Source organism: Acomys russatus, chromosome 6 (assembly GCF_903995435.1).
Source record: "Acomys russatus chromosome 6, mAcoRus1.1, whole genome shotgun sequence".
NCBI classification, from domain to species: domain Eukaryota; kingdom Metazoa; phylum Chordata; class Mammalia; order Rodentia; family Muridae; genus Acomys; species Acomys russatus.
In genome coordinates, this window is record NC_067142.1 from 67,867,579 (window position 1) to 67,892,928 (window position 25,350).

The 25,350-nt window shown below is 41.6% G+C and overlaps 1 protein-coding gene across 2 annotated transcripts in view; it reads left to right on the forward strand.

Annotated features, from left to right (window-relative positions):
• The window catches only part of Copa (COPI coat complex subunit alpha), a 48,849-nt gene that overhangs the window by 5,763 nt on the left and 17,736 nt on the right, over positions 1-25,350 (forward strand). For both annotated transcript variants that reach the window (XM_051147919.1, XM_051147920.1), the window contains exons 3-13: positions 1,348-1,421; positions 3,762-3,842; positions 5,651-5,727; positions 6,910-7,019; positions 12,131-12,240; positions 14,212-14,311; positions 15,360-15,495; positions 17,463-17,545; positions 22,526-22,676; positions 23,589-23,655; positions 24,703-24,778. In XM_051147919.1, the coding sequence (XP_051003876.1) occupies positions 1,348-1,421; positions 3,762-3,842; positions 5,651-5,727; positions 6,910-7,019; positions 12,131-12,240; positions 14,212-14,311; positions 15,360-15,495; positions 17,463-17,545; positions 22,526-22,676; positions 23,589-23,655; positions 24,703-24,778 (1,065 nt within the window). The remainder of the gene's footprint in view (positions 1-1,347; positions 1,422-3,761; positions 3,843-5,650; positions 5,728-6,909; positions 7,020-12,130; positions 12,241-14,211; positions 14,312-15,359; positions 15,496-17,462; positions 17,546-22,525; positions 22,677-23,588; positions 23,656-24,702; positions 24,779-25,350) is intronic.

The window sequence follows — 25,350 nt, forward strand, 5'->3', positions numbered from 1 at the left end:
AGAGAAACCCTGTCTCAAAACACGCCCACCCCCCACCCCTGCAAAAAAAAAAAAAAAATCTTATTAGGACTGGGCATGGTGGCACTCTGAGGCAGAGGCAGGCAAATCTCTTGAGTTCCAGGACAGCCAGAGCTACATAGAGAAACCCTGTCTTGAAAATGCCAAAAACCAAAAACTGCAGCAAATCTTTCGGAGGACTGCGGTGCAAAGCCATTTTTTGCTGGTTAGGAGTAAGGTCTCTAAAACCAAAGAGAGCACATGGCTCTTCTTAAAATTGAAGTTGTTTATGCCAGAAATGAAATTAAATTCTACTTGGGCAAGAGATGTGCTCATGTAAATAAAAAGACAGCGCAGTGAGGCCGGGCGTGGTAGCGCACGCCTTTAATCCCAACACTCAGGAGGCAGAGGCAGGCGGATCGCTGTGAGTTCGAGGCCAGCCTGGTCTACAAAGTGAGTCTAAGACGGCCAAGGCTACACAGAGAAACCCTGTCTAGAAAAACAAAAACAAAACAAAACAAAACAAAAGACAGTGTAGCGACTCCTAGAGGCAAACCAAACAAGACCAGAGTGATCTGGGGAGAGTAGCTATGGCCAGAAAAACAGTAGCATGGTTCATGCCAAATTCTGAAGCAACCTTCCTACAAAGACCATTGGACACAGAGTCTACATAATGCTGTCCCCCTTACAGATTTAAACTAATGAAAATTAAATACATAAAGTAGCTCTGTGCTTTGTTTGTTTTTCTAGACAGGGTTTCTCTCTGTAGCCCTGGCTGTCCTGGATTTGCTTTGTAGACCAGGCTGGCCTTGAACTCATAGTGATCACCTGCCTCTGCCTCCCAAGTGCTGGGATTAAAAGCAGGCACCACCACACTTGGCCCTGTGCTTTTGTTTAAAAGACAAAGAATCGGACTAGAGACTTGTGAGATGGTTCAGAGGGTAAAACAAATGCTGCCAGGCCTGAGGCGCTGAGCTCCATACCCAGGCCCACATGGTGGGCAGAGAGGACTGACTCTCCAACTTGTCCTCTGACCTCTGCATGTGCACCCACTCACATACACACAAAATCATTTTTTTTTTAAAAAGCCTTTTACAGATACATTCAAGGATAACTTTTTTTTTTTTTAACATTTATTTATTATTATGTATACATTGCTCTGCCTACATGTACACCTACATGCCAGAAGAGGGCACTAGATCACGTTATAGGTGGTTGTGAGCCACCATGTGGTTGCTGGGAATTGAACTCAGGTCCTCTGGAAGAGCAGCTAGTGCTCTTAACCACTGAGCCATCTCTCCAGTCCAAGGGTAACTTTCCTTAACATGCATTGCCTGCCTTTTTCCCTAGGTCCAGTGCGTGGCATTGACTTCCATAAGCAGCAGCCACTGTTTGTCTCTGGAGGAGATGACTATAAGATTAAGGTACAGGGGTCTGTCGTGGGAAATGATGAATAAGGGAATATGGTAAGGTTTGAGAATTAAGGGGAGAACTGAAAGGCAAGAGAATTCCTTTATAGAGAACTTAGACTTCTAAATTAGCCAAAGCACATATCCAGCAAACACTTACTGAGTGCTCACTGTTATCAGAAACTTGTTTTGTGTGGGAACTGAAAGATCAACAGGAAGTAACTTGTCTTCCCAAAGAGCCGTTGTTCTAGTACAAGAGATAAATGTACACTTGAATAACAGCAAGCATCGTTCGGTGAATGGTATAATAAATACTCAAAATAGGAAAGAGCAGTCCAGGTACAGGAAGGGATGTGGCATAGCTGGATGTGTTTGCGACTCTCCAGTTGGTTTTAAAGAGTTAAAATCTGGAGAAAGTAAGAAGGGGGTGGGGGAGGGGCAGAAGGTAGAGATGGGTGAGATCATGACTGTCAGTTTGCAGTACTTAGACTTTGTTTTTTGAGACAATGTTTCTCTATGTAGCGTTGGCTGGCCTAGAACTCACTTTGTTGACCAGGCTGTCCTCAAACTCACAGAGATCTGCCTGCAGCTGCCTCCTAACTGCTGTCAGATTTTACTATTTTGTTTGTTGGTTTGTTTTTTTCAAGACAGGGTTTCTCTGTGTAACAGCCCAGGCTGTCCTAGACTCACTTTGTAGACCAGGCTAGCCTGGAACTCACGGAGATCCACCTGCCTCTGCCTCCCAAGTGCTGGGATTACAGGTGTACGACACCACCGCCCGGCCTTGTTTGTTTGTTTTAATTTTCAGATGATAACAAAGAAAAGATTGGATGAGTTGCAAAGGACTGAAGTCATAGACAGCAGTGAGGAAATCATCTTATAAATAAATGACTGTGGCAAATGAACAGAGCCCAAACTCAGGCAGTACTGTTTGAGTGAGGGAAGGAGATGGATTTGAGAACTTAAGGAACAGTACTTGTTTGCGATGAGTGTTGGAGGGATGATAAAGAAAGAAAAGGGGATGAGGTACCACTGCTGTGCTTTTCCCCTCAGTGCTGGGGATTGATCTTACAGGCCTCTTGTGTGCTTGGCAAGTACTCTACCACTGAGTTACACCCCCAGCCCTAAGGGATATCATTAACTTAGAAAGACAAATTTGGAGTAGATAAAAGTTTTCTGGATTTGGAAGAATGGGTAATTCAGTATTGGCTCTGGTGTGTTTGAGGTACCTAAGAGACTCACTGAGGATGCTTGGGATTTATCAACAGGAAGAAGGAGCTAAAGCCATAGTGTAGATGATGCTGCACACGGCGTAGTTTGAATGATGGACAAGGGATAATCTAAAGAGAGAAGGGCAGCTTCCCCTGAGGAGCCCAGACTCATGTGGGTCTGTCTTACATTCCGTGACTTTCCTTTGAGAAGACTGTCTTCATGTTTGTGAGAGTGTCTTCCTTTCCTCTGAGTACCTCTCTTTCTCTTAACGCTGTGCTGGTGCATAAGTCTGCATTACTAAAAGGGCAGAGAAGTATTGGTATAGGAAAGAGCAATTTCATAATTTGGAGATAAATGAAGGAAAAGTAGAACCTTCTGAGATGCCAAGGAAGAAGGAAGTTTGAGAAAGATGAAGTGGTCAGGGAAAGCCAGACTAAGAGGAAACCTTTAGCTTGCCAAGTTAGGAACTTACTAGTAATCTTAGCACCTTAATGTTAGGTGAGATGTTACACATAGCATGGAGGCAGTTCATAAAGATTGTCTTCTCGCATGCAGGCACACATGTGGGCAGAGCACTGTATAAGTAATAAATAAATAAATCTTTGTTTTTTTATTTTTTTCCCTTCTACCACCCCACCCCCCACCCCAAATCTTTGGTATACAGTGCTCTATCTGCATGTACACCTGCAGGCCAGAAGAGGGCATCAGATCACATTAAAGATGGTTGTGAGCCACCATGTGGTTGCTCGGAATTGAACTCATGACCTCTGGAAGAACAGTCAGTGCTCTTAGTTTTCCTAAGCCATCTCTTCAGGCCATAAATAAATCTTTAAAAAAAGAAAAGGAAAAAAGATAGTGCAGCACCTTTGGACCTCTAAAGACAGATGGTTGTGGCTCATATAAGTGAGCTGTTTATCTGGTGTTCATGAAGCTCAGTCCAATACCTGTAACTCTCAGCACTCAGGAACTGGAGGCGGAGGGTTAGCATTTCAAGGTCATTGTTGGCTATATAGCAAGTGTGCGGACCACGGGCTGTGTGAAACCCCTGTGTCAAACAAACAAGCAAACAGAAAGAAGCCGTTCAGAAGTCCAAGACATTTTTTTTTTGCATCCTATTCCTTGGTCAAATGTCTGTCTTTGCAGGTTTGGAATTACAAACTTCGGCGCTGCCTCTTCACATTGCTTGGGCATTTGGATTATATTCGTACCACATTTTTTCATCATGTAAGTGGCTGTTGACCTTCAATATACAGTGTTTTCTAATTTCTCCATAGCAATCTATATGCCTTACCTGACCAGGCTCCTTCCTTCCTTCTTCCCTCCCTCTCTATGTTCCTTTTTTCCCTTTTTTCTTTTGCTGTGCTGGCATTGAACCCGATATCTTAGGGATACCACCGGAACACTGTCATTGCTCTATTCCCCAGCAGTAGTCTCCTTATCCTCAGGAGCCCATGCTTTAGGGCTGAGGGCGGAGTTCAGTTGGTAAGCACTTCCACACAGGCATGCAGATGTGACTTCAATCCCCAAAGCCAGCCATGGTGGCACAGGGTTCTAATTCCATTGTTGGGGAAACAGAGCCAAATTACGTTATACTCAGTTTAATTGGATCCAGTGGGCTCTAAGAGGAAGTCATTGCTTTTCTATAGAGAAATAGAGGAATTTTATTTTGTCTACTGAGCTGCCAAACAAAAGTTTTTACGCTAGTCCCATGTGTGGTATTGTTATTAAGCAGTAGATATGCCAGAAGGTCAAATTGACACACCATTTGTATAAGCTAATAAACATTTTCAATATTAACAATCAGGATTTTTTGAGCCTGGTGGAGCCTGTTCCCTTAGCCAGCCTCAGACTCCCTGCTTTCTTTGACCTGTCAAGTCACTCTCAGGATTCACTCATATTCATTCATTCATTCATTCATTCATTCATTCATTCATTCATATTCTCTCTCTCTCTCTCTCTCTCTCTCTCTCTCTCTCTCTCTCTCTCTTTTTCTCTCTCAATAAGATCTTACTATGTAGCCATGTCTGGCCTGGATCTCACTATGTAGACCAGGTTAGCCTCAAAGTCACAGGAGTCCACTGCCTTTTCTCCCAAGTGCTGTGTTAGTGAGAGCCACCATGCGTGGCCATTTGTCCAATTTCATATAGTAGATTGGAGCATGAGTTAAGCAGGCTCCTGGCCTCCTGTTGAATCCTGTCATGACAAGGTCTCCCCATATATAGTGCTATAATTCAAGTAAACAAGTATTTACTGACTGGGTTTACTTATTTCCTTTAAAAAATTAAAATATGGCCAACTGTTAGATGGGGATGAGGGACATGGATTTTTTTGGTTTTCTTTTTTTTTTTAAACATGAACTCACTATGTAGCTCTCCCTGTCCTGGAACTCACTGTATAAACCAGGCTTCCTAAGTGTTGGGATTAAAGGTATATGCCACGATACCTGGCTATGGTGTGGATTTTCTTTTTTTAACTTCAATATAAAAATTTTAGCATAGGATAGAATGATTGCAAAAATTACATCTAAAACTTGTACTATTAAATACTCAGATGGGGCTGGAGAGATGGCTCAGAGGTTAAGAGCACTGTCTGCTCTTCTAAAGGTCCTGAGTTCAATTCCCAGCAACCACATAGTGGCTCAAAACCTTTTGTAATGAGATCTGGTGCCCTCTTCTGGAGTTCAGGTGTACATGCAGGCAAAACAGTATGCTAAATAAATAAATAAAATACTCAGATAATGTATAGATATTTGTTATTGTCATTAAAGACTTGCTGAGGAGCCTTGCCTAGAATAAGCTGCTGTCTACCTGGAAAGTTAAGAAAGACATTCTTTTTGGGCACTTTTAAACTCCTAGCACCCTCAGCATTTGTATTATGTAGCTTCAAGGCTAGTCTAAGCTACATAGTGAGACCCTGTCTGAAGAAACAAGGGCTAGCGATGTAGCCGAGTGACAGAACACTTGTGAAGCATGCACAAGGCTCTGGTCTGACAGAGCAAGATTGTTCAGAGCCTTGTCCGAAATGTCTTTCAGGAATATCCTTGGATTCTGAGCGCCTCAGATGATCAGACCATCCGAGTGTGGAACTGGCAGTCTAGAACCTGTGTCTGGTAAACCAAGAGGCAGTAGCCTCAAAAGAGGGTTTTAGTTCTTCTTAGATTTTTATAATCAGCTTCTTTTCAGGTCAGTTGTCTTCCTTCCCAGGTGGACCATATCTGCTGATTAATTACTAGTCATATTTGTAGGATTTTTTTAATGTAATAGTATCAATCTGGGTTTCTTTGGTTTTTTGTTTTTGCTTTTCTTTTTTCTTTTTCTTTTTCTCAAGACAGGGTTTCTCTGTGTAGCCTTGGCTGTCCTAGACTCTCTTTGTAGACCAGGCTGGCCTCAAACTCACAGAGATCCACCTGCCTCTGCCTCCTTAGTGTTGGGATTAAAGGCGTGTGCTACCACATGAGGCTGGATTTTGTAATATCTTAACAAGAAGAATAAGTCATATCACTAGGCTTTTGGCATAAATAGAACATTTAGTTGCTTTTCAGTTCTATTCCCATAAAACTCCAGTGGGGACAATAAACCTTGCTTAGGGTTTAGATTGGTCCTCTAGTATAATTTTCACAAGATGTAGGGACTGTTTAGAGCCACAGCCTTTAAAGGTAACCTGCTAAATTCCATCAGATATATTTCCTATGTAAATTACTAATACTTCATTTATTTTCATGTTTTTATATGTCTTCTGTCTGAGAGAGTTGTATAATCTGAGTTCCATGAAATTAATAATATTTAAATATTAAATAATTAGTGAGAGAAAGAGCATTACTTGAGCAGGCAAAGATGGCTCAGTGGAAAGGCACCGCTCAAGCCTGGTGACCTGAGCCTGATCCATGTAAAGGTGGAAGGAAAGAACCACTGACTCTACATGGTACCCACTCTTGCTGCACCCCTAAGGGGGGCCATAATAATAATCCATTTTGTTTTGGTTTTCAAGACCAGGTTTCTCTGTGTAGCCCTGACTATCTTAGAAATTGCTCTGCAGACCAGGCTGTCCTTTAACTCAAAAATCCACCTCCCTTTGTCTCTGGAGTGTTGCACCACCACTGCCTGGCCAAAAAAGAAATACATATTTTTAAAAGGAGCTATTGTTAACACAGGTGGCATTGCTTACTTATTACTAGTTCAGAATTGTGAGGATGACTTACCGCCGCAAAAATATAACCATCTATTGAATGTGAAGAAATAGTTTAGGGGCTATTGGTTTTTGCCTTGAATTTAATATGTGTTTTCCCTTGCAGTGTGTTAACGGGGCACAACCATTATGTAATGTGTGCTCAGTTCCACCCTTCTGAAGACCTGGTTGTATCAGCTAGCCTGGACCAGACTGTTCGCGTTTGGGATATTTCTGGTGAGCTGCCCAAGTTCAGGGAACAATCTAGTCATGTCTGGCGCAAAACTGCAATTGCTTAAAATAACAATGATATTTAGCTTAGAGCAACAAAAATTAGAATATTCCATCCCTGTATAATATCATCCGTGTTTTTGAAGATATTAAATCTACATTGAAGGTTTTTCATATAAGAAGTATATTTTATGAAAGTGGCTTACTCTAGGAAGCTAATTTGATGTAAATAATTTTTAACTTCTTTCTTGCCTCAGATTTTCATTAAAATGTGTAGATCTGAGTTATTTGATTAAGAACCACTTTCCCACTCAAATAAAATACATATTTTACAAAAAAAAAATGGGATTTGTGAACCCCATTGCCTTATATATAAATGCAAAGTCTTCCTATTAGATTTCTTCTATAGTAAGGAGCATAGAGTGGAAAGGAGTTACAACTTTTTTATCCAGAATACTTTTTAATAAGCTTTCTAAGACCTTAGACACTTTGGATAATTAGGCTATTTCCTCCTGTCATAATTTATATTTAATGATATTGAAATTTGAGTGTCATACGGAGACTCTCTAAAATGAGAATTTAAGTACTGAGAGAGAATGCTGTCTACAACATGCGAGGAGGGGCTTTGCACTGGGACAGGGGCTGAGACTAGGATATGCACTTACAGTATTTTAAAAATCACTCAGTGACTTACCTTGTTTGCCACTGCAGAAATTCTTAGAGATCGAGCTCTCTGGAAAGTTGGTAGTGATAACTACAAAACAGTGTTTCCACAACAGAAGGAAGGCCCTTTAGCTGCGTCTTTGTGGAGTAAGGGAGATAGCTTTCTGCACTGTGCTGCTAAGGTGGTAACTACCCAGCTTCCCTGTGGTACTGCTCGAGCTGCAGCACACTAGTGAACAGCAAGTAAACATTTGGATTCCTGAATACAGCATTTGGAGCATTGTAATAGCAATTACAATTTATGTATTGTAGAAATAAACCAAGGGATGGGCATGGTCTTGCATGCTATAATCCCAGTACTTGGGAGGTAGAAGCAGGAGGATCAGGAGGAATTCAAAGTCATTCTTGACTACATAATGAGTTCAAGGCCAGCCTGAGCTACCCTGTCTCATAGAACCAAACCAAAGAAAAAACAAACATCAGAGGAGAGAGGAGGGCAGTCAGAGAGTGGAGGCATTGTATCATGCTGTCTCTGCAGTTTTCAAAACCTGAGAGTTGCAAGGCAGGGTATAAACAAGATTGTTTTGCAGATAGGTTTGTGTTCATCCTCGAGGGCTTTGCCATTGTAGTTTTCCGTCAGACCGACTAGGCTATTTGAAGTACACCCAGATGTGACCAGCCATGCCAACAGGAGGAGCTCGGTACAGGCACCGTGAGCCTGTGCCCTCTCCTCACTGCCAGTACTGGGGAGCTTAGTGCTCACTCTGCCGTAACCTAGCTGTGGCTTTCCATAGAGCTTCACATGCGCACATTCAAGACCCCCTCTCTGTCTCAGGAGATACTGGCCTAATGAGGGTCAATCCCAGCTCCTGCTGTCCCAATTGATCAGGGACAGTTATGTAGAATAGTCCAAGTTCCCTGAGAAAGTTGCTGTAGGAAGTACCTTGAGTCACTTTTCTCAGTTCTCCCAGGAATGGAATATAGCTAATTCCATCCTAGAGAGTATGTTAACTTCATGCCTAGACTGTGGTTTTAAGGTGCTAGGGGTTCATCCCCAGAACACCGGGTTAGGAAGTCCCTTATAATGCCCCACTTTAAAATTACTGCTGTGCCACCTGCTATTAACACACCATGTTCCCTCTGGTCTAGCTAAAGAGATTTGGGAAATTAATTTTTAAAAATCTGTTAATTAAAATAGAAAGCAATTTGGAGAAGTAAGGTGGCCAGGTTATCATTTGTGACCATGAAGTGTCCTTCTTTACCTTTGAAGGCAGAAAACATGTTTACATCAAAATTAAGGACCTTAGATTAGAGAAGTGAGGGAGAGTATGACCTTAGTGGGGTTTGTGTTGCTCTTGAATGTGTGAATTGCATGGATTGTTATGTGGCATTGTGGCTGCTATAATTTATAGATGTCATAATGGGAATGTTGTGCTAATCTGCTATACTAATGGGAATGTTCTTTATCATGTCTCTGCTGACTCTGTTGACTTTAAATAATCCTTTAACCAGAGTGGAAGGAGAATCCTTGTTCTTTACAGAAGTGGAAGAGCCTACACTTACATTTTCCTTTCTGCAAAATTAGCATACTCTCAGGTCTCCACTTTACTTTAGTTCAGATTAAGTCTGAACACAGGAAGAGAAACCAGCTTTCTGGTCACTTAGGGGCTGATGCTAACCTTTTTAAGACAGGAAAGTATATTTTAAATAAGGGATAAATGCTCCCAAATTTAGGGGACTGGTGTCATTCTGATAATTCTGGCTCTCTCTTTTGATAAGAATGCTCTGAGCTAGTGGGTAACACCAAGAGAATGCGGACTTCTTTAAAAGCAAAGCAATCCCTAACACTTCTCCCGTGTGGGTTTAGCCCCTGGAGCTCACTGTGACTTGAATATTCTGTTAGCCTGGCAAACATCTTTTGTTTAAAGGGAAAGAGTTTTCAAAACTAGCTGTGGAAGATGGGTTACTGTTTTAGCTTGTGTTTCCAAGTAAACTGTCCGTTAAATTATTTTAATATGCTTACACCTTTGCATGTCAAGACCATATAATTCAGGCTCACTCTTTTAAATATCCACTAAAATATATTAATATGCTGCCAAATCCTTTTCTCACCCCCCTCTCTGTACTGCTTCCCCTGGCCCCCACTGGGAGGCATACATAACTGGTCCATCCTGAGAGTGTGCTCCTCTCCCTCTGGATTTGGGTAGCTGCTGTAGAAATTTTCCATCTGTCGCTCAGTCCTAGTGAGTGGCTTGTCAAAGGCTCAAATATTTCTTCTCTAAGTATCTTTTCACTGCCTGTCACTATTCATCTGTTTCGCTCTTCCCCTTTCCTGGATCATTGCAGGCAAGTGCACAAAGGCTTCAATTCTGTCACACAGCTTTCCTTTTAATGTGTTTGTTGAAGCTTATAGGAGGTGAAGTTCCTCACAGCTGTCTGGTTTTGTATTGTTTTTTGACCTATTACATAGACTACCTCAATAGAAAAAGTTGACAGACCCTGTTGAAGGGACAAATGAAATAAATAGAAGACATCCTTGTGATCATGTATTTATGAAGCTTCAGGAGAGGGGTTTTTATTATTATTGTTGTTTCAGTTTTATGTCTCTATACCTATGGCTAAGCGTCTCTTGAATTGGGCATAAAGTAATTAGAAGTGTTGCTCCAGGGCTGACGTTAGTCACTGTTGGAACAGAAGAAGCGCAGAGTAGCTTACAACAGTGGCAGGAAGTGCACTCATTGAACTCAACTGATTTCCATTTCTTACACATTTTAGTTTGAAGCTTCTTAGGTTTTATTTTCAATATGTTTTATTCTGTCTCCCTGCTTTTTAAAAAAATTTAACAACTTTTAGGTAACTTTATCTTACCATTTTCTTTCCCAAGTATTTTAAAAGGTAGGATTGAAGTCTTAATTTTGTTTTGCTATGTATAATTTGGTATAATTATATATGATTGTTACCTATCTCTAAGGGTTTGTTATCAGAATCAAATATGATACTAGTACTTTGTACTATAATTTTGGCTCTGGTTTTAACACAGTCAGCTTTCCCCTACGTACCTTGCTTTTTGAATTGGGGCTTTGCTCTGTAGGCCAGGCTGAACCTGCGGCACTCCCCCTGCTTCTACCTCCCGAGTGCTGACGGTGCATGTATGAGCCACCAGACCTTACCTCAAGTAGCAGCTTTGAAAGATGTGTAGATGGACCATCCATAAATAAGACGCTTGTCCTGGGGCTGGAGAGATGGCTCACTGGTTAAGAGCATTTACTGTCTGCTCTTCCAGGGGTCCTGAGTTCCAGTTCTAGCCACCACATGGTGGCTCACAACCATCTATAATGTGATCTGATGCCCTCTTCTGGCATGCAGGTGTACATGCAGACAGAGCACTCATATACATAAAATAAACTAATAAATCTTAAAAAAAAAAAAAAAAAAGACACTTGTCCTGGTGTCTTTTGCCTGTTATTTAAAATTATGGGCTAATAAATCCTCTGAGTGAAACTAGCCTCTGTAAGTTTTAATGGAAAATTACATATGTTCACATCTATGGCCAGCCTTTAATGCAAGAACATGAAAAAAAGCATAACAGTTTTAATTATTTGGTGTCCTGTTCAAGAGGCAAGTAGAAGGTGTGAGCACACTTTTTGTTAGCGCCTTATTGCTGTATCGTCTCATAGTATTTGTACTAGCTCTTCCAGACGAAATAGCTGCTTTGTTTAATATGTCTAGTTCTGCAATGCACCTGGATATTTCCTGTAAGTGGCTTCCAGCTTGGAAAACACTGAAATGTGATCTCCACCAAGAGTATTTCTTTAAATTTTTTTTTATAATGAAGATTAGAGATATGGCTTAGGAGTTCAGAGCACTGACCACTCCTCTGGAAGACCCGAGTTCAATTCCCAGCACCCATTTGGCAGTTTACAACCACCTGTAACTCTAGTTCCAGAGGATCTGTAGCCCTCTTCCAGCCTTTACAGGTCCTAGGCATGCATGTGGTATGCAGATGTGCATGCAGACAGACATCCGCACACATCAAATAATAAAATACATTAAAACATTTAAGGTAAAAATAAAATTTTAAGATTATAAGAAAAGATTGCTATAGATTTTATGAACCTGAAAGTGGACATCAAATGATTACCATTTGAGGCCACATTTGGGAAAAATTGCAAGTGCTGTTAATCCAAAGTAGATAGCTCTTTGACGTAGATGTTATGAACTTAGTTGTGTTAGAATTTGGCTTGGCTCCCAATAAGGGTCTTCTAAGTGTTAAGGCAGGAGCTCGTAAAGAATAACAGTAGTGCTTGTGAGGGTCTGTCTTCCTTCCGTCTAAGTTTGTTTTCCTGTTTCATTTTATCTTAGACCTTCAACATACCTTCCTGTGTTTCTGCTACTATGCTTTTCCTGATAACATTATATTTGCATCTTTCATCCCACTCCTTAACCCTCCAAAGGTCTAAGGAAAAAAAACTTGTCTCCTGGTGCGGTGGAGTCCGATGTGAGAGGAATAACTGGGGTTGATCTGTTTGGAACGACAGATGCAGTGGTGAAGCATGTGCTAGAGGTATTTATCTCTGTCGTCGTTGGTGAGGATGTGCTGCCCTGTAGGGGAAGCTCTCAGATGCTGTTCATTTCATTCTCATCCCTGTATGAGTGTGTGTGTGGGCATGTGTGCCACAACACATGTGTGGGGTCCAGAGAACAATTCATGGAGTCAGTTCTCTACCAATTTTTTCCACTGAGCCATCTCACTGCCCCACATTTTTTTCTTTTTATACTTTCAATAAATATTTAAGTGCCAGACATCATTTGAGGTTTGGGGAATAGAATTATAACTAAGCCAACAAAGGAAGGACGGTTACGTGTCATCTCAGAGAGAGTTACGTCATCTTATAAATCTAGGCGGGACAAAGGAGGAAAGCTGGGCATGGGCTCCATTACTATCACAAAGCAGAGCCCGTGCTAGGCCGTGTGGAAGGAGAGTTCCCAAAGAAAACCAATGAGAAGTACCAAGAACTGACCATATGTAAGAAACTTTGTTCGCGGTGGAAAATAGAAAAGCATAAGAAAAGGAACTGGGTTTTCTAAAATTACAAAGGTCTAAAGCATAAAACTACTCACTGAAATGTGGACTGTGTCTCTCACAGATGGAGACAGAGAGAGATTGATTTAGAGAAATTCTGTAGTCCCCAAAGTCCAGATGTATGCAGTGAGTGCTGGGCTCCAGCTGTGGCTCTGACTTCAAAACCCAGCTGCTTTTGCAAACACATCTTACCCTTAAAACTTGTGAATCATAACTGCCTCGTGTATAATTTTGTCAAAGGAGCGAAGTATGACCTGTAAATAATATAGAGGCTCTCTTGAACTCACGGTCCTTAAACTTTTTTGTCTTTATACTTTTAAATTTTCATAAGCATTCCAAAGAGTTTATTTGTATATGTGTTATACCTGTCAATTTTAGCCATATTAAATGAAACCTTTTTTTAAATTTTTTGTTTATTTTTATGTATAGAAGTGTTTTACTTTGCCCCTTGGGACTGAAGTTAGAGACCGTTACAAGCAGTCATACCTGGGTACTGGGAACCACCCTGATTCCTTTGTAAGAACAGTCAATACACTTAGCCAGTGAGTCATCTCTGCAGCCCCTTGGTTTTGTCTCTTGTGCTAGGAGTGGAACCCAGTACCTTGCACATGCTCTCCTGCTGTGTTACACCTCTAGCCTGACTGAGAGCCTTTAAAAGCATGGCCTTTGTCAGCATTCAGTTCATTAGCTGTCAGAGCAATGGTGTCATCACCTATCATGTATCCTGTGCAGAACTCCACTGTATTAACAATAAAGGAAAGTAAAAATCTTAGTAGGATTTGAAAAGTAACTTTTAACTTACAGACTTTCCAGTGGTATCTTGGGACTCTTTGAAGGGATTCCAGATCATACTTTGAGAGTATCTGCATTAACTTCTAAAATAGGTCTTTGTACTTAAGATGCTGCAGTTACTTGTAGAAATAAAACATATGGAGACAGTAAAAAGGAAGTAAAACATCCTAAATACAAATAGATAAAGCTGAATTTCCTGGTGGAAATGTTTGGAACATCAATGAGAATTTGAAGTAATATTGGACAGATTGACATGGTTATTCTAATGTTTAAAGCTTTGTAATAAGCCAGGTGTAATGACATACCTGTACTCCAAGTATGTTGAAACAGAAAGGGTTGGAGTTCAAAGCCAGTTCCATGTATACAGCAAGACCCTGTCTCAAAAAAAAAACCAAACCAGATGAAATCAAACAACAAATGAACTTTACAGTGGCACAGTCCCTTGAATCTTTTTACTTGAAGAGCTTTTCAGAGGGCAGGGGAAAGAGATGAGTGTTAGAGTGCTGGTTTCGCACATTGCAAGGGCAAGGGCCTGAGTTTGATCGCCTGAGTCACAGATAAAGAAACAGACAAATGTTGTTATAAACACCAGCAAGATTTGCTTTGAATTATGTTTTAAAAGCTGTTTTGGAAGACCTACTTTTTCTTCCTTTTTAACAGGGTCATGATCGTGGCGTAAACTGGGCTGCCTTCCATCCCACTATGCCCCTTATTGTGTCTGGGGCAGATGACCGGCAAGTGAAGATCTGGCGTATGAATGGTGAGTAAGGCAGTGGTGGTATTGCCATAGCCAAGAAAATGACTGCTGGCCAGCGTGGAAAAAAGCCGGGTTTCTTTAGACTTCAGCCTGTTTTTCTGCCTTAGTTGATTGTTTACTGCCAGTCTAAGTGCATAGCCATGGCCTCTTCCTTGTTACCCCCATGGCAGTGTCTTGATTTTGAGAGACATGAGCAAACTTGAGTAAAAATTCATGCCATCATTTGACTAATAGTGAATAACTGCTCTGTTTATATTTACTCCAAAATGTCAGCTAGTCATATATACTATGAGGATAAAATAGGATAAAAGCATAAAGAATGATTTAATATAGGTGTTATAGGTAATACAGGTCAGAAGGCGCTCATAATAAAAGAACAGACATGTACAGAAAAACTTGGACACTTGGAGCTGAGGTCACATGTGATAGTAGCTCCTGCTACTCAAGGGGCTGAGGCAGAAGGATCATTTGTTCCTAGGCGTCCAAAGCTAGCCTTGGCAACATAGCAAAACCTTGTCTCACCTCAACGAAAGAGGGTTTGGGGGGCTAGAGTAGCTAAAGTAAAACATAAAAGAGGAAGAGAGTTACACAAAAAACATTTCCTAATTTGGGGAAACAATTGATTTAGTGTTTTGCAATAGTACTTAATACTTGATTAAAAGAGTGTCAGAGCTATACATGGCACTTTACCCTGACAGCCTCAGCATGCATGGGTTTTAGGCAGGAGGATCCCAAGTATAAGGTCAGCCTGAGCCACATAGCAAAACCTATCAAGAAATTGGGGGTCAGTGGACCCAGAGAAGGCCTGTGTTTGGTTCCTAGCACCCATGTCAGACAGCTCACAGTCACTCTGTGACTCCAGCTCCAGGGGATCCAGTGCCGCCTTCTGGCCTCCACAGGTACTACACCCAGGTGTGCAAACCCACACACAGATAGACATACACATAACGAAAAATATAAATAAGATCTTTTTTTTTTTTAAAGGATGTTGGCTTTATAGATCCCAGAGTTATTTTAGTGACTTGTGATAACAATTTCTTTTGTTCCTCAGAATCAAAAGCATGGGAGGTTGACACCTGCCGGGGCCATTACAACAATGTGTCTTGTGCTGTCTTCCACCCTCGCCAAGAGCTGATCCTCAGCAACTCTGAGGACAAGAGTATTCGAGTCTGGGATATGTCTAAGCGGTAAGGGAATTATTTATGATACATGACTAAGCCAGGAGGAGGTCCCTTTATCTTATTCTTTGACTTTTCCAATTATATTAGAAACCAGGGTCAGTAGCACATAACTGTAATGCCAGCACTCGGGTGTTGGCTGGGGGATCATAGGGAGTTGGAGGCCAGCCTAGGCTATGCGAGACCCTATCTCAAAAATTTAAAAAACAAAACAAAACAAAAACAAACGAACAAAAAACAGAAACAGTGAGATGGCTTAGCAGGTTTAAAAAAAGTCACTTTTCCACTCAAGTCTGATGACCTGCTTTAATCCTCTTAACCACTAGAAAAAGAGACGTCACCCACAAATTGTTCTTCAACTTCCACATGTGTGTAGGCTCTGACTCTGACTCTCCCTCCCTCTTTTTCTCTGATACACAAATACATACACACACACACACATACACACACACATCTTATACAATAATATTTTTAAAAAGGAAGGAAACATGGAGTATTTTTTCTCCTCGTCATGAAGAAAAATCAAGTCCTGTATTTTGAAATCTGAAGGGTATAGTGCTTAGTGATAAAAGTGCTTGTCCATCATGCACGAGGCCCTCAGTTTAACCCTCTACTGTAAAAAGTAATTAAACAAATGAGAACCTTAGAGACTGAGATATCAACAAATATTTATTAGATAGACATTTCCATATATCCTTTTCTCCTCTAAATTTGAGTGGTTTTTTTTCTTCCTTTCATTGTTTATCTAAGGAGATAAGAAATGTAAAATGAAGGTAGAGTAGGAAATTATGAAGGAGAAACTGATGGTTTGAAGCCTTCTCACTTTGTTCCTTACAGACTTCATCCTGATGTGGTGCTTCGCTTACATTGCTCACTGCCCCTACTGCACCTAAGGTCATCTTATAGGCTTCCTCTTCACTCCTCTTATGCACAGTGTACTCAGGGTTGTTGCTGTTAGTTTAATGGTATGACCTAATAAATGTTTATTATTAGGCTTGTAATTATTATGGTGGTAATATCTAACCTACTATCATAATCAAAAAGACACAGATACCTGTTGTATTTTAGAATAAGCCTATTTTACCTGGTGCTGGGCAGATAATCAGCCCCCTAAACTACCTTCTAATATCTCTCATCCTCTATCCCATGCCATCTGTTCTAACATTTCTATGTGGGCTACCTCCCATCCATAATCCCAAAATACTTGCTAAGGTTGTTAATCTAGGCCATTTCTTCTATGTGGAATCTCAGGGTTCCTCCTCTAGACCCACATGGCTCTTTCCTATCCCACGGCTGTTCTCATCCTTCTTCCTTGTCTGTCTGCTGCTGTCTCCCAAGACGCTCTCTGTCCCCAAAAGTCCCCAACCTTTGCCACACCTACCTTCCGCCCTGTCTGCGTGTCAGCTTTCTTTATAAGTCAAACAGAGAGGCAAAGTTAAACAGCAATAAGGGTGTGTCAGTTTGCTCATAAGCAGTGAGAATCTCAGAAGGGGGCAAGTAGTTAACAATACAAAGCACTCGACCATACTCCACCAACTCCTGTTTTCTGTCTAAATATAAAGGCCATTTTTATATATAATAACATACAGTAAGAACAATTATGAAATAGTTACAAAAACCAACTAGATAGATAGATAGATATAGTGTCAAAGATAATCCTAAACTTGAATTCTGTACCAATGTATTAAAAATAACTTCATCTATTAAAAAAATAACCTTAGGCCAGGCGGTGGCGCATGCTTTTAATCCCAGCACTTGGGAGGCATTGGCAGGTGGGTCTCTGTGAATTCGATGCCAGCCTGGTCTACAAAGTGAGTCCAGGACAGCTAAGGCTACATAGAGAAACCCTGTCTTGAAAACAAACAAACAAACAAAAAACCTATTTGAGAGTAACAATTAAAATCTTAAGTTGAGGAGTAGAGTCAATAGAAGACTTTTAATTAATAGTTTTTTTTGTGTACCTTCTGGTTTCCTAGGACTGGGGTTCAGACTTTCCGCAGGGATCATGATCGTTTCTGGGTCCTAGCTGCCCATCCCAACCTTAACCTCTTCGCAGCAGGTAAGGACCATTTCTTTGGTTCCATGCCCTGTATGGGCACCACCATATACTAAGCAAGAAGAATGAAGTGGAGTCCAGAACAGGTGGGGTCTGCAAGGATCCTGGTCTTGCAGGAAGTACTGGAGGAGGAGACCTCCACAGGTTTTTAGTGTTAGAGCTCTTTTAGCTTGGTGGACAATTATAGCCCTTCTCCGAGAGGAACAAGATGGAAAGAAGCAGAGCAGTTCCCTAGGCCAATGCTGCAAGAACAGCTGGGTGCCAGTGGGAGCTTGAGCTCCAGTGCTGGGCTGGGCAGTGAGAGCTGAGATAGGCAGGAGCCACAAGATTGGTGAGCACAAGAGGTGAGCCGTGAGTGCTGTAAGAGCGACGAGATAGCGAGAGCTGTGAGAGTGGTGTGGCGAGTGGTGAGTGGCCCTTGCTTCGCTGTTAGGCCAAGTAGCAGCGGTCCAGCGGTGAATGTCCAGAGAGAGAAAGCCCTCTCCAAAGCAGCACCCTAAGTGTTATAGCTCAGTGAAAACAGCCATTCTTGGACGATCGTCAGTGAATCAGCTTATGTACATGATGAGCAAGCACTTCATGAACCTTGGAGAGTGAGGAGGAGCTTTTGGGGTGAATGCATTTCATTGGCTGTGGCTGGCATGCTGGCGATGCTCTACTGGCATCCAAGTGCCTGCTATATGAATACCTATGACTACCTTGAGAGTTGGGGGGTGTTGGCCTACGAGCCCTGGGCCATGTAGTTACAGAATCAGGGAGGGAGCAGTCCTATTCCTACCAGTCTCTGAATGAGATTTTTGTCTCAAGTTTGAGATTTCCAGCATTTGAGTAGGCTCCCCCTCGCCGGTTCAATGCCAGTTCCCCAGGTTACATGGTCCATATACCCCACATTTCTTCCACCTCTCTGATTTAGTTAAAAGTTTTTAAGATTTGAAAGTGATTCTTCATTAGCTTTGTCTCCAGTAAGTCATATTAGGATAACAAAGAGAAGCAGAGTTCTCAGCGCCACCTTTACCTCTCTTACTTTTGGAAGGTAGTGATCTTTAGTGGTCTTCTCTACCCAGATCTGTTTAACCTTAGCTCGCTCCCTTTGATGTGCTTTTAGGAGCTTATAGGGGACTAATATTGAACATTTAGAGTTCTCAGATTGAGGAACTAGAAGCCAAGTCCAATTCATTCGTTTGTCAAATACATAATAAATATTAGGCCTTAGTCTGGGTGCTGTTGTCAAAGCAATGTGTAAAATAATCCCTGTGTTGGTGGAGCTTTAAGAGAAATGGACTGTAAACATTAAGTATATAAAGTGATATATGTTTGAAAATGCCTTGAACAAAAGTCAAGTGAAAAGAAGGGAGATAAACAGTGTGTGGATTCCTGGCTTATTGAGTACTCAGGAAAATGAGAATGAGAGAGAAGGGGAATATCATAGGCGGAGTACATGGAATGGGTTAAAAGAGAGCTTCCTAGCATAGGAAGGGAGCATTAGATCTGCCAGGGAGAATATAGGAAGGCATTAGGTATTGGAAAGATTTTGCTTGGTCTTTGTAGGCTATGGCTAGAATTTAATATTCTGAATAAATTAAAAGATACTGGAAAGGGACTAGAGAGATGGCTTGATGGTGAAGAGCCCTTATGGCTTTTAGTGAGGGCCTGGATCTGTCTGCCAGCATCTAGACTCACAGCCATCCATGGTTCCATTGGGTCAGATGCCCTTTTCTGACCTCTGCAGGCGAAATACTAAATACAGATAAAAATAAATCAATCACTATAAATAGATAGTGGGGGGAAAGCCACTGGAAGACTTTGAGTAGGAAAAGGAAGCTGGTTTATATGTGAGGAGCAGGTAGTAGGAATGTAAAAATGAGATTATTTAAGGAGTGGACGATGCTAACTGGGAAAGCACAAAACATTTTTATTTGTTACTGGTTTTTTGGTTTTTTTGTTTAGTTTGGTTTGGTAATTTTTGTTGTTATTGTTTTGGTTTTGGGTTTGGGTTTGGTTTGGTTTGGTTTTTCAAGACAGGCTATAGTCCTAGCTGTCCTGGAACTTTGTAGGCCAGGCTGCCTAGAACTCAGAGATCCACCTGCCTTTACTTCTCTAGCGCAGGGATTAAAGGTGTGCGCCACCATGCCCGGCACAAAACATTTTCTTAGTAACAATCATAAAAGCTTTTTTATTGGCTAGGTGTGGTGATGCATGCCTTTAATTGCAGGACTTGGGAGGCAGAGGCAGGAGGAGACTAGCCTGGTCTACATAATGATTTCTAAACTAGCCAATACTATATAGAGATACCCTGTCTCAAAAAAAAAAAAAAAAAAAAAAAAAAGGTTGTTGTTTTTACATATTTCATGAACACTTTTTAAGCTAACATTCCTGTGCAGGTGAGATGGCTCAGCTGATAAAGATGTTGCCAGTAAGCCTGACCATCTGAGTTCAGTATCTGGAACACACATTATAAAAGGAGAAAACTGACTCTCACAAGTTGCCCTCTGACCTCCCACATACATCATGATGTGCCCTCTCCCATAAACAAATATATATAGAAAAAAGTTAATATTCTTTTTTTTTTTAATGTTTGAGGAGAAGGATTTTATTGTAGGTATGAGGGAAAGTACAGCCACAGGCATCTGGAAGCGTCCAGACTGAACTGAAAGGAGTGAGAGAGGAAAAGAAGAGAGTGGAGGAGAGCAAAGAGAGAACCAAGAGAGCTCATGGCTGAAATGACAGGGTTGTATAAGAATCAACATTCTTTTTTTCTTTTCTTTCTTTTTTAAAAGAGAGATTTATTTATTTATTTATTATGTATACAGTGCTCTGCCTGCTTGTACCACTGCCGGCCAGAAAGGGCCTCAGATCACATTGTAGATGGTTGTGAGCCACCATGTGGTTGCTGGGAATTAAACTCAGGACCTTTGGAAGAACAGACTGTGCTCTTAGCCACTGAGCTATCTCTCCAACGCCCTCCCCATCCTCTACACCCACCCCCTCTTTTCTTTCTTTCCCCGTCTCTCTCTCTCTTTTAAAGATTTGTTTATTTATTTTATTTATGAGTGCTCTATCTGTGTACACCTGCATGCCAGAAGAGGGCACCAGATTTCATTGTAGATGGTTATGAGCCACCATGTGGTTGCTGGGAATTGAACTCAGGACCTCTGGAAGAGCAGGCAGCACTCTTAACCACTGAGCTATCTCTCCAGCCCTCTACATTGATTTTTTTAAGCAGATAGATGTTATGATTTTCTTATTTGCTAAGGGCTGAGGAAAAATGAAAGATAATGTAAATTCTGCTTTCAGAGAAAACATGGAATAGTGGAGATGAGAGGCTTGAGTGTTAATGGAGGTCCATACAAAGTGTTAAGGGAATACACAGAAAGGTGTCTTTAAATACAGTGGTGTAAAATAGTATTAAGATTTGCAGGGGTGGGGGGCTGGAGAGATGACTCAGAGGTTAAGGCTATTCTTCCCAAGGTCCTGAGTTCAATTCCTAGCAACTACAGAATACCATATAAATAATAAAAATAAATAAATCTTTAAAAAAAGAAGAGCTGGGTGGTGGTGGTGCATGCCTTTAATCCAGCACTCAGGAGGCAGAGGCAAGCAGATTTCTCTAAGTTCAAGGCCAGTCTGGTCTATAGAGTGAATCCAGGGCAGCCAAGGATACACAGAGAAACCCTGTCTCAAAAAGCGGAGAGAGAGAGGGAGAAGATTCACACAGGGCTGGGAACATAGTTCATTGGTAGAGTACTTTCTTAGTTTGTTTGAGGTCCTAGGTTCAATAAAAAGAAAGCAGGAAGATGAGTAACAGAAAATTATTTGGAAAAGGTTCTAAGAATTGTGAAAGCTTTAAGAATGCATTTAGATATTGTATTATTCTGTTTTCTATAGCTGTAGCAAAAATAATCTCACACTACATATGTTTTTTAAAGCATCTTGGCCCCTATTCGGATTCTAGCCAATGCACAGGACATTCTCCACAGTTATGTGGAGAGTGGGGACTGACTCTGACATGAACTCTGGTACCCCATATTTGACCACTTCCCCTTGGTGGGGAGGCCTGGTGGCACTCAGAGAAAGGATAAGCAGGCTACCAGGATGAGACCTGGTAGGCTGTGACCATATGGTAGGGGAGGAGGTCCCCTTCTGTCACAGACCTAGGGGAGGGGAATGGGGTGAAAGAAGGAAGGAGGGGGGAACGGGAAGATACAAGTGATTGGATAACAATTGAGATGTAATCTGAATAGATTGCTTAAAAATTTTTTTAAAAAGGGTCTTGGGCTGGAGAGATGACCCAGTAGTTAAGAGCGCTTGCTACTTGTAACAGAGGACTAAGGTTTCATCCCCAGCACCCACATGGTGGCACACCATTGCCTTTAACTCTAGTTCCAGGGGATCTGACACCCCCCTTTTGTCCCAGGCACCAAACGTACGCAATGTGCACATAACATGAATGCAGACACTCACATGTAGACATTAAATAAATTAATTAATAAATCTGGAAAGAAAAGGGGCAGTTGTTTATTTGCCGTTTTGGAGGTTAAAAATTCAAGGTTGAACAGTCCCAACTGTTTGTCCTTTGGTCATGGTTCCTTTGGTTCAGTCACAGTATGACACAGAGCGTCATGACAGGAGTGTTCTAGAGCGTGATCACAGGAGAGAGGATCACAGAGAGAACTCAGGATACTCTCTGTATAGCACCATTCTCCCCAGGTCACCAACCAGTATCCTAAGAGAACATAAGTCCCAGGGTGTTTCTCTAATGACCTAATGACATTCCACTAAGCATCATCTCTTAAAGGTTCTATCACCATAACCTCACACACCAAGCTTCTCCATGTGAGTCCTGAAACAGTCCATCTCCAGCCATGGTAGATGCCTCTTACCCTTTTAGCATGTGAATATAATCATCCTTGTGTGTCTCCTGTTTCTAGCCGTGAGTGCTTTTTGCTACAGCTGATTGTTTTTTCTCTTCTCTCTGTTCTCTAGGCCATGATGGTGGAATGATTGTGTTTAAGCTGGAACGTGAGCGGCCAGCCTATGCTGTCCATGGCAATATGCTGCACTATGTAAAGGACCGATTCCTCCGTCAGCTAGATTTCAACAGCTCTAAAGATGTAGCTGTGATGCAGTTGCGGAGGCAAGTCTGACTTATTTCTCCTTTCCAAGCCTCTTCATCTGCTGTCATAATGTACTTCCTTCCTCAAGCAGAGCTCTCTTAACCAACATTTTGGATCTCAGCTATCAAATAAGAACTTCCTGCTGAATAACCCTCCTCAGTTTAAATCCCTTTATGGTAGACATGAGGTATCCATGGGGAGATTGTGAGGTCCCCTCTTGGGACTGCTGGTGACCCTATGGTGAAGCATCCACTGCTGATGCCTGCAAAATCTCTTGCAGATTACAGACAATTCCTCAGTAGAGAGTAGCCCAATTTGGTAATATAACTTTTTGCCTTTGTCATTTATGCCTTGAGGAATCTTTTGGGCTGTTAGACCTAAGTGACTACAGTACAGTATAGTAAGAAAATATTGAAAATTTTTAGAAGAGTTGCAGTTTATCTGAACTCTACCTTTACAGCAAATAACCATGTCTCCAGAACTGTCAGCTCTGAAGATATGATAACCTCTGGGATGCCTGGCTGAGCGAGCTGTGCTCCAGAATGCCAGCTGCAGCATCTGAAACATTCATGGTAGCAAGCACTGGCATGCAGCATGCGGGGTTCATAACCACCCGCTAGCTCCACTGTGACAGAAAGATGTGAACAATCCCAGGGACAGAAAAGAGGCAGGGAAACCACATGTGGTGTCCACTGCAATTATGTGGAGAGATGTGTACCATGCAGACCCATCACCACTCACCAGCTCTGATGAAAATATGGCTTCTGCAGTATTTTGCTGTTTGAACTATTAAGTAGTCAAGTTTTAATGGAGGGAGGAAAAAATGCAGAATCTTATTCCTTGGTACAGAAGTTGTGAGTGTCTGTGCACCGAGTGGTTGGTAGACGTTGAAGGAACAATTCTCTTCTTCTCTATTCTTGCTCCTTATGCAGTGGCTCCAAATTTCCAGTGTTCAACATGTCCTACAATCCAGCAGAAAATGCCGTGCTGCTGTGCACCGTGAGTAACTATGAAGTGTGTGGGTTCTCCTCAGATTTGTAACTCTTAATAGCCTCTTAAAAGAATGTCCCCCCAGTACTGAAAATTAAACATGTGGGCATATGCTAAGCAAGTTGTCCACTTTGCCATTGGAGCTATTAGTGGACATTTTGTAAGGACTAAACAGTGAACATTCAGAATCCTGTTATGGGTGTGAAGTGACCAGAGGGCATTTGGATTTGTGTGTCATGCAGAGGAGTTCCTTTCTGTCCTTGTGCTTTGCTGAACATATGACCCCTGTGTTGGAAAGCGGGTTCTTTTCAGTGAAGCCACCTTCAGAATTATCTGAGCCCTCCCCATTTCCTGCCACACAATTTACAAAAAAATGAAGAAACGACATTCTACCTTTAGTATTCTACCTGTAGTATCTTGGTGGCTGAATGAAAACTGTTTCCCCTAAATAACCTCTCGCATGTGATCTCGGTCCGTCAGTATATCTAACACTAACATATCCTCATGACGAAGTTCCTGATGTCTCCTTAGATCTGTTGTGTTTTGTTTTCCCTTTCTTTTTTCAAGTAGACTTTTACCTTGACCATTATAATCAGATGAGGCACCAGGTTCATCATCTTTTAATTTGTGGAATAGAGAGAAATCTTTGTTTTTATTCAGATAATATCTGCATTTTTAGAGGATAGAGAAAAATAGTGCCATAGCTATGAGCATTATAATTCTTTTTTTCTTTCTTTCTTTCTTTTTCTGGTTTTGTTTTGTTTTTGAGACAGGGTTTCCCTGTGTAGCCTTGGGTGTACTCAATTCACTTTGTAGACTAGGCTGGCCTAACTCAAAGAGATCCACCTGCCTCTGCCTCCCTGAGTGCTGGGATTACATGCAAGGGTCACCACACCCAGCTGAGCACTATAATTCTTACATATGGAAGTAACTCAAATACCCTCTGGGTGCAGGTAAGTATACATTCAGTGTTGTCTAGCAGGAATGTTTTCTCTGTCAGAAAAAACAGTGTCTTTGGTGCCGCTCACTAAACATGTTTTCTCCTTTCCCCTATAGAGAGCAAGCAATTTAGAGAATAGTACCTATGATCTATACACCATCCCCAAAGATGCAGACTCCCAGAATCCTGATGGTAGGTGCTCTTTGTCTCCTCCACTCTGCTTCCAGCTCTCCTCGCCCATATCATCACTTCTTTTCAAGTTTTGCACTTCCCATCCCCAGACTGTGGCTATATCACTCTTGTTTGTTGGCAGGTGCTGCTGACAGTTGCACCAGAGGCAATTGTGGTGTGAAATATTCATGTTGTGCCTCCATTTTATTACCCCAGCTAGATATATATATTTTATAATTTGGTTATTAGAAACTCTCCATTTTCTCCTTCAGCACAGCATGTTGTCCTAGATTGTTGTCAGCTGATATGACTTTCACCCTGGTAGTTTCATTTATTTAAAAATGTGGCTCCAGTCTTGCAATGTCTCATCCTGGGACTGGGGATTTATACTCTCCTTTCTATATCCAGATCCGATTTGCTTCCTTTTGCGTGTCAAAAAGATGAGGCTGCTAACAGCCCCATGACCCACCTGGGATCCCAGGATCCAGCTGAGACCCCTGCCTGCCTCTTTCATCATCACCATCCCTTGTTGATGTCCTTACTATTAGAACTTGCTGACAAAACATTCTGTAAATGAGTTGGAATCTCATTTA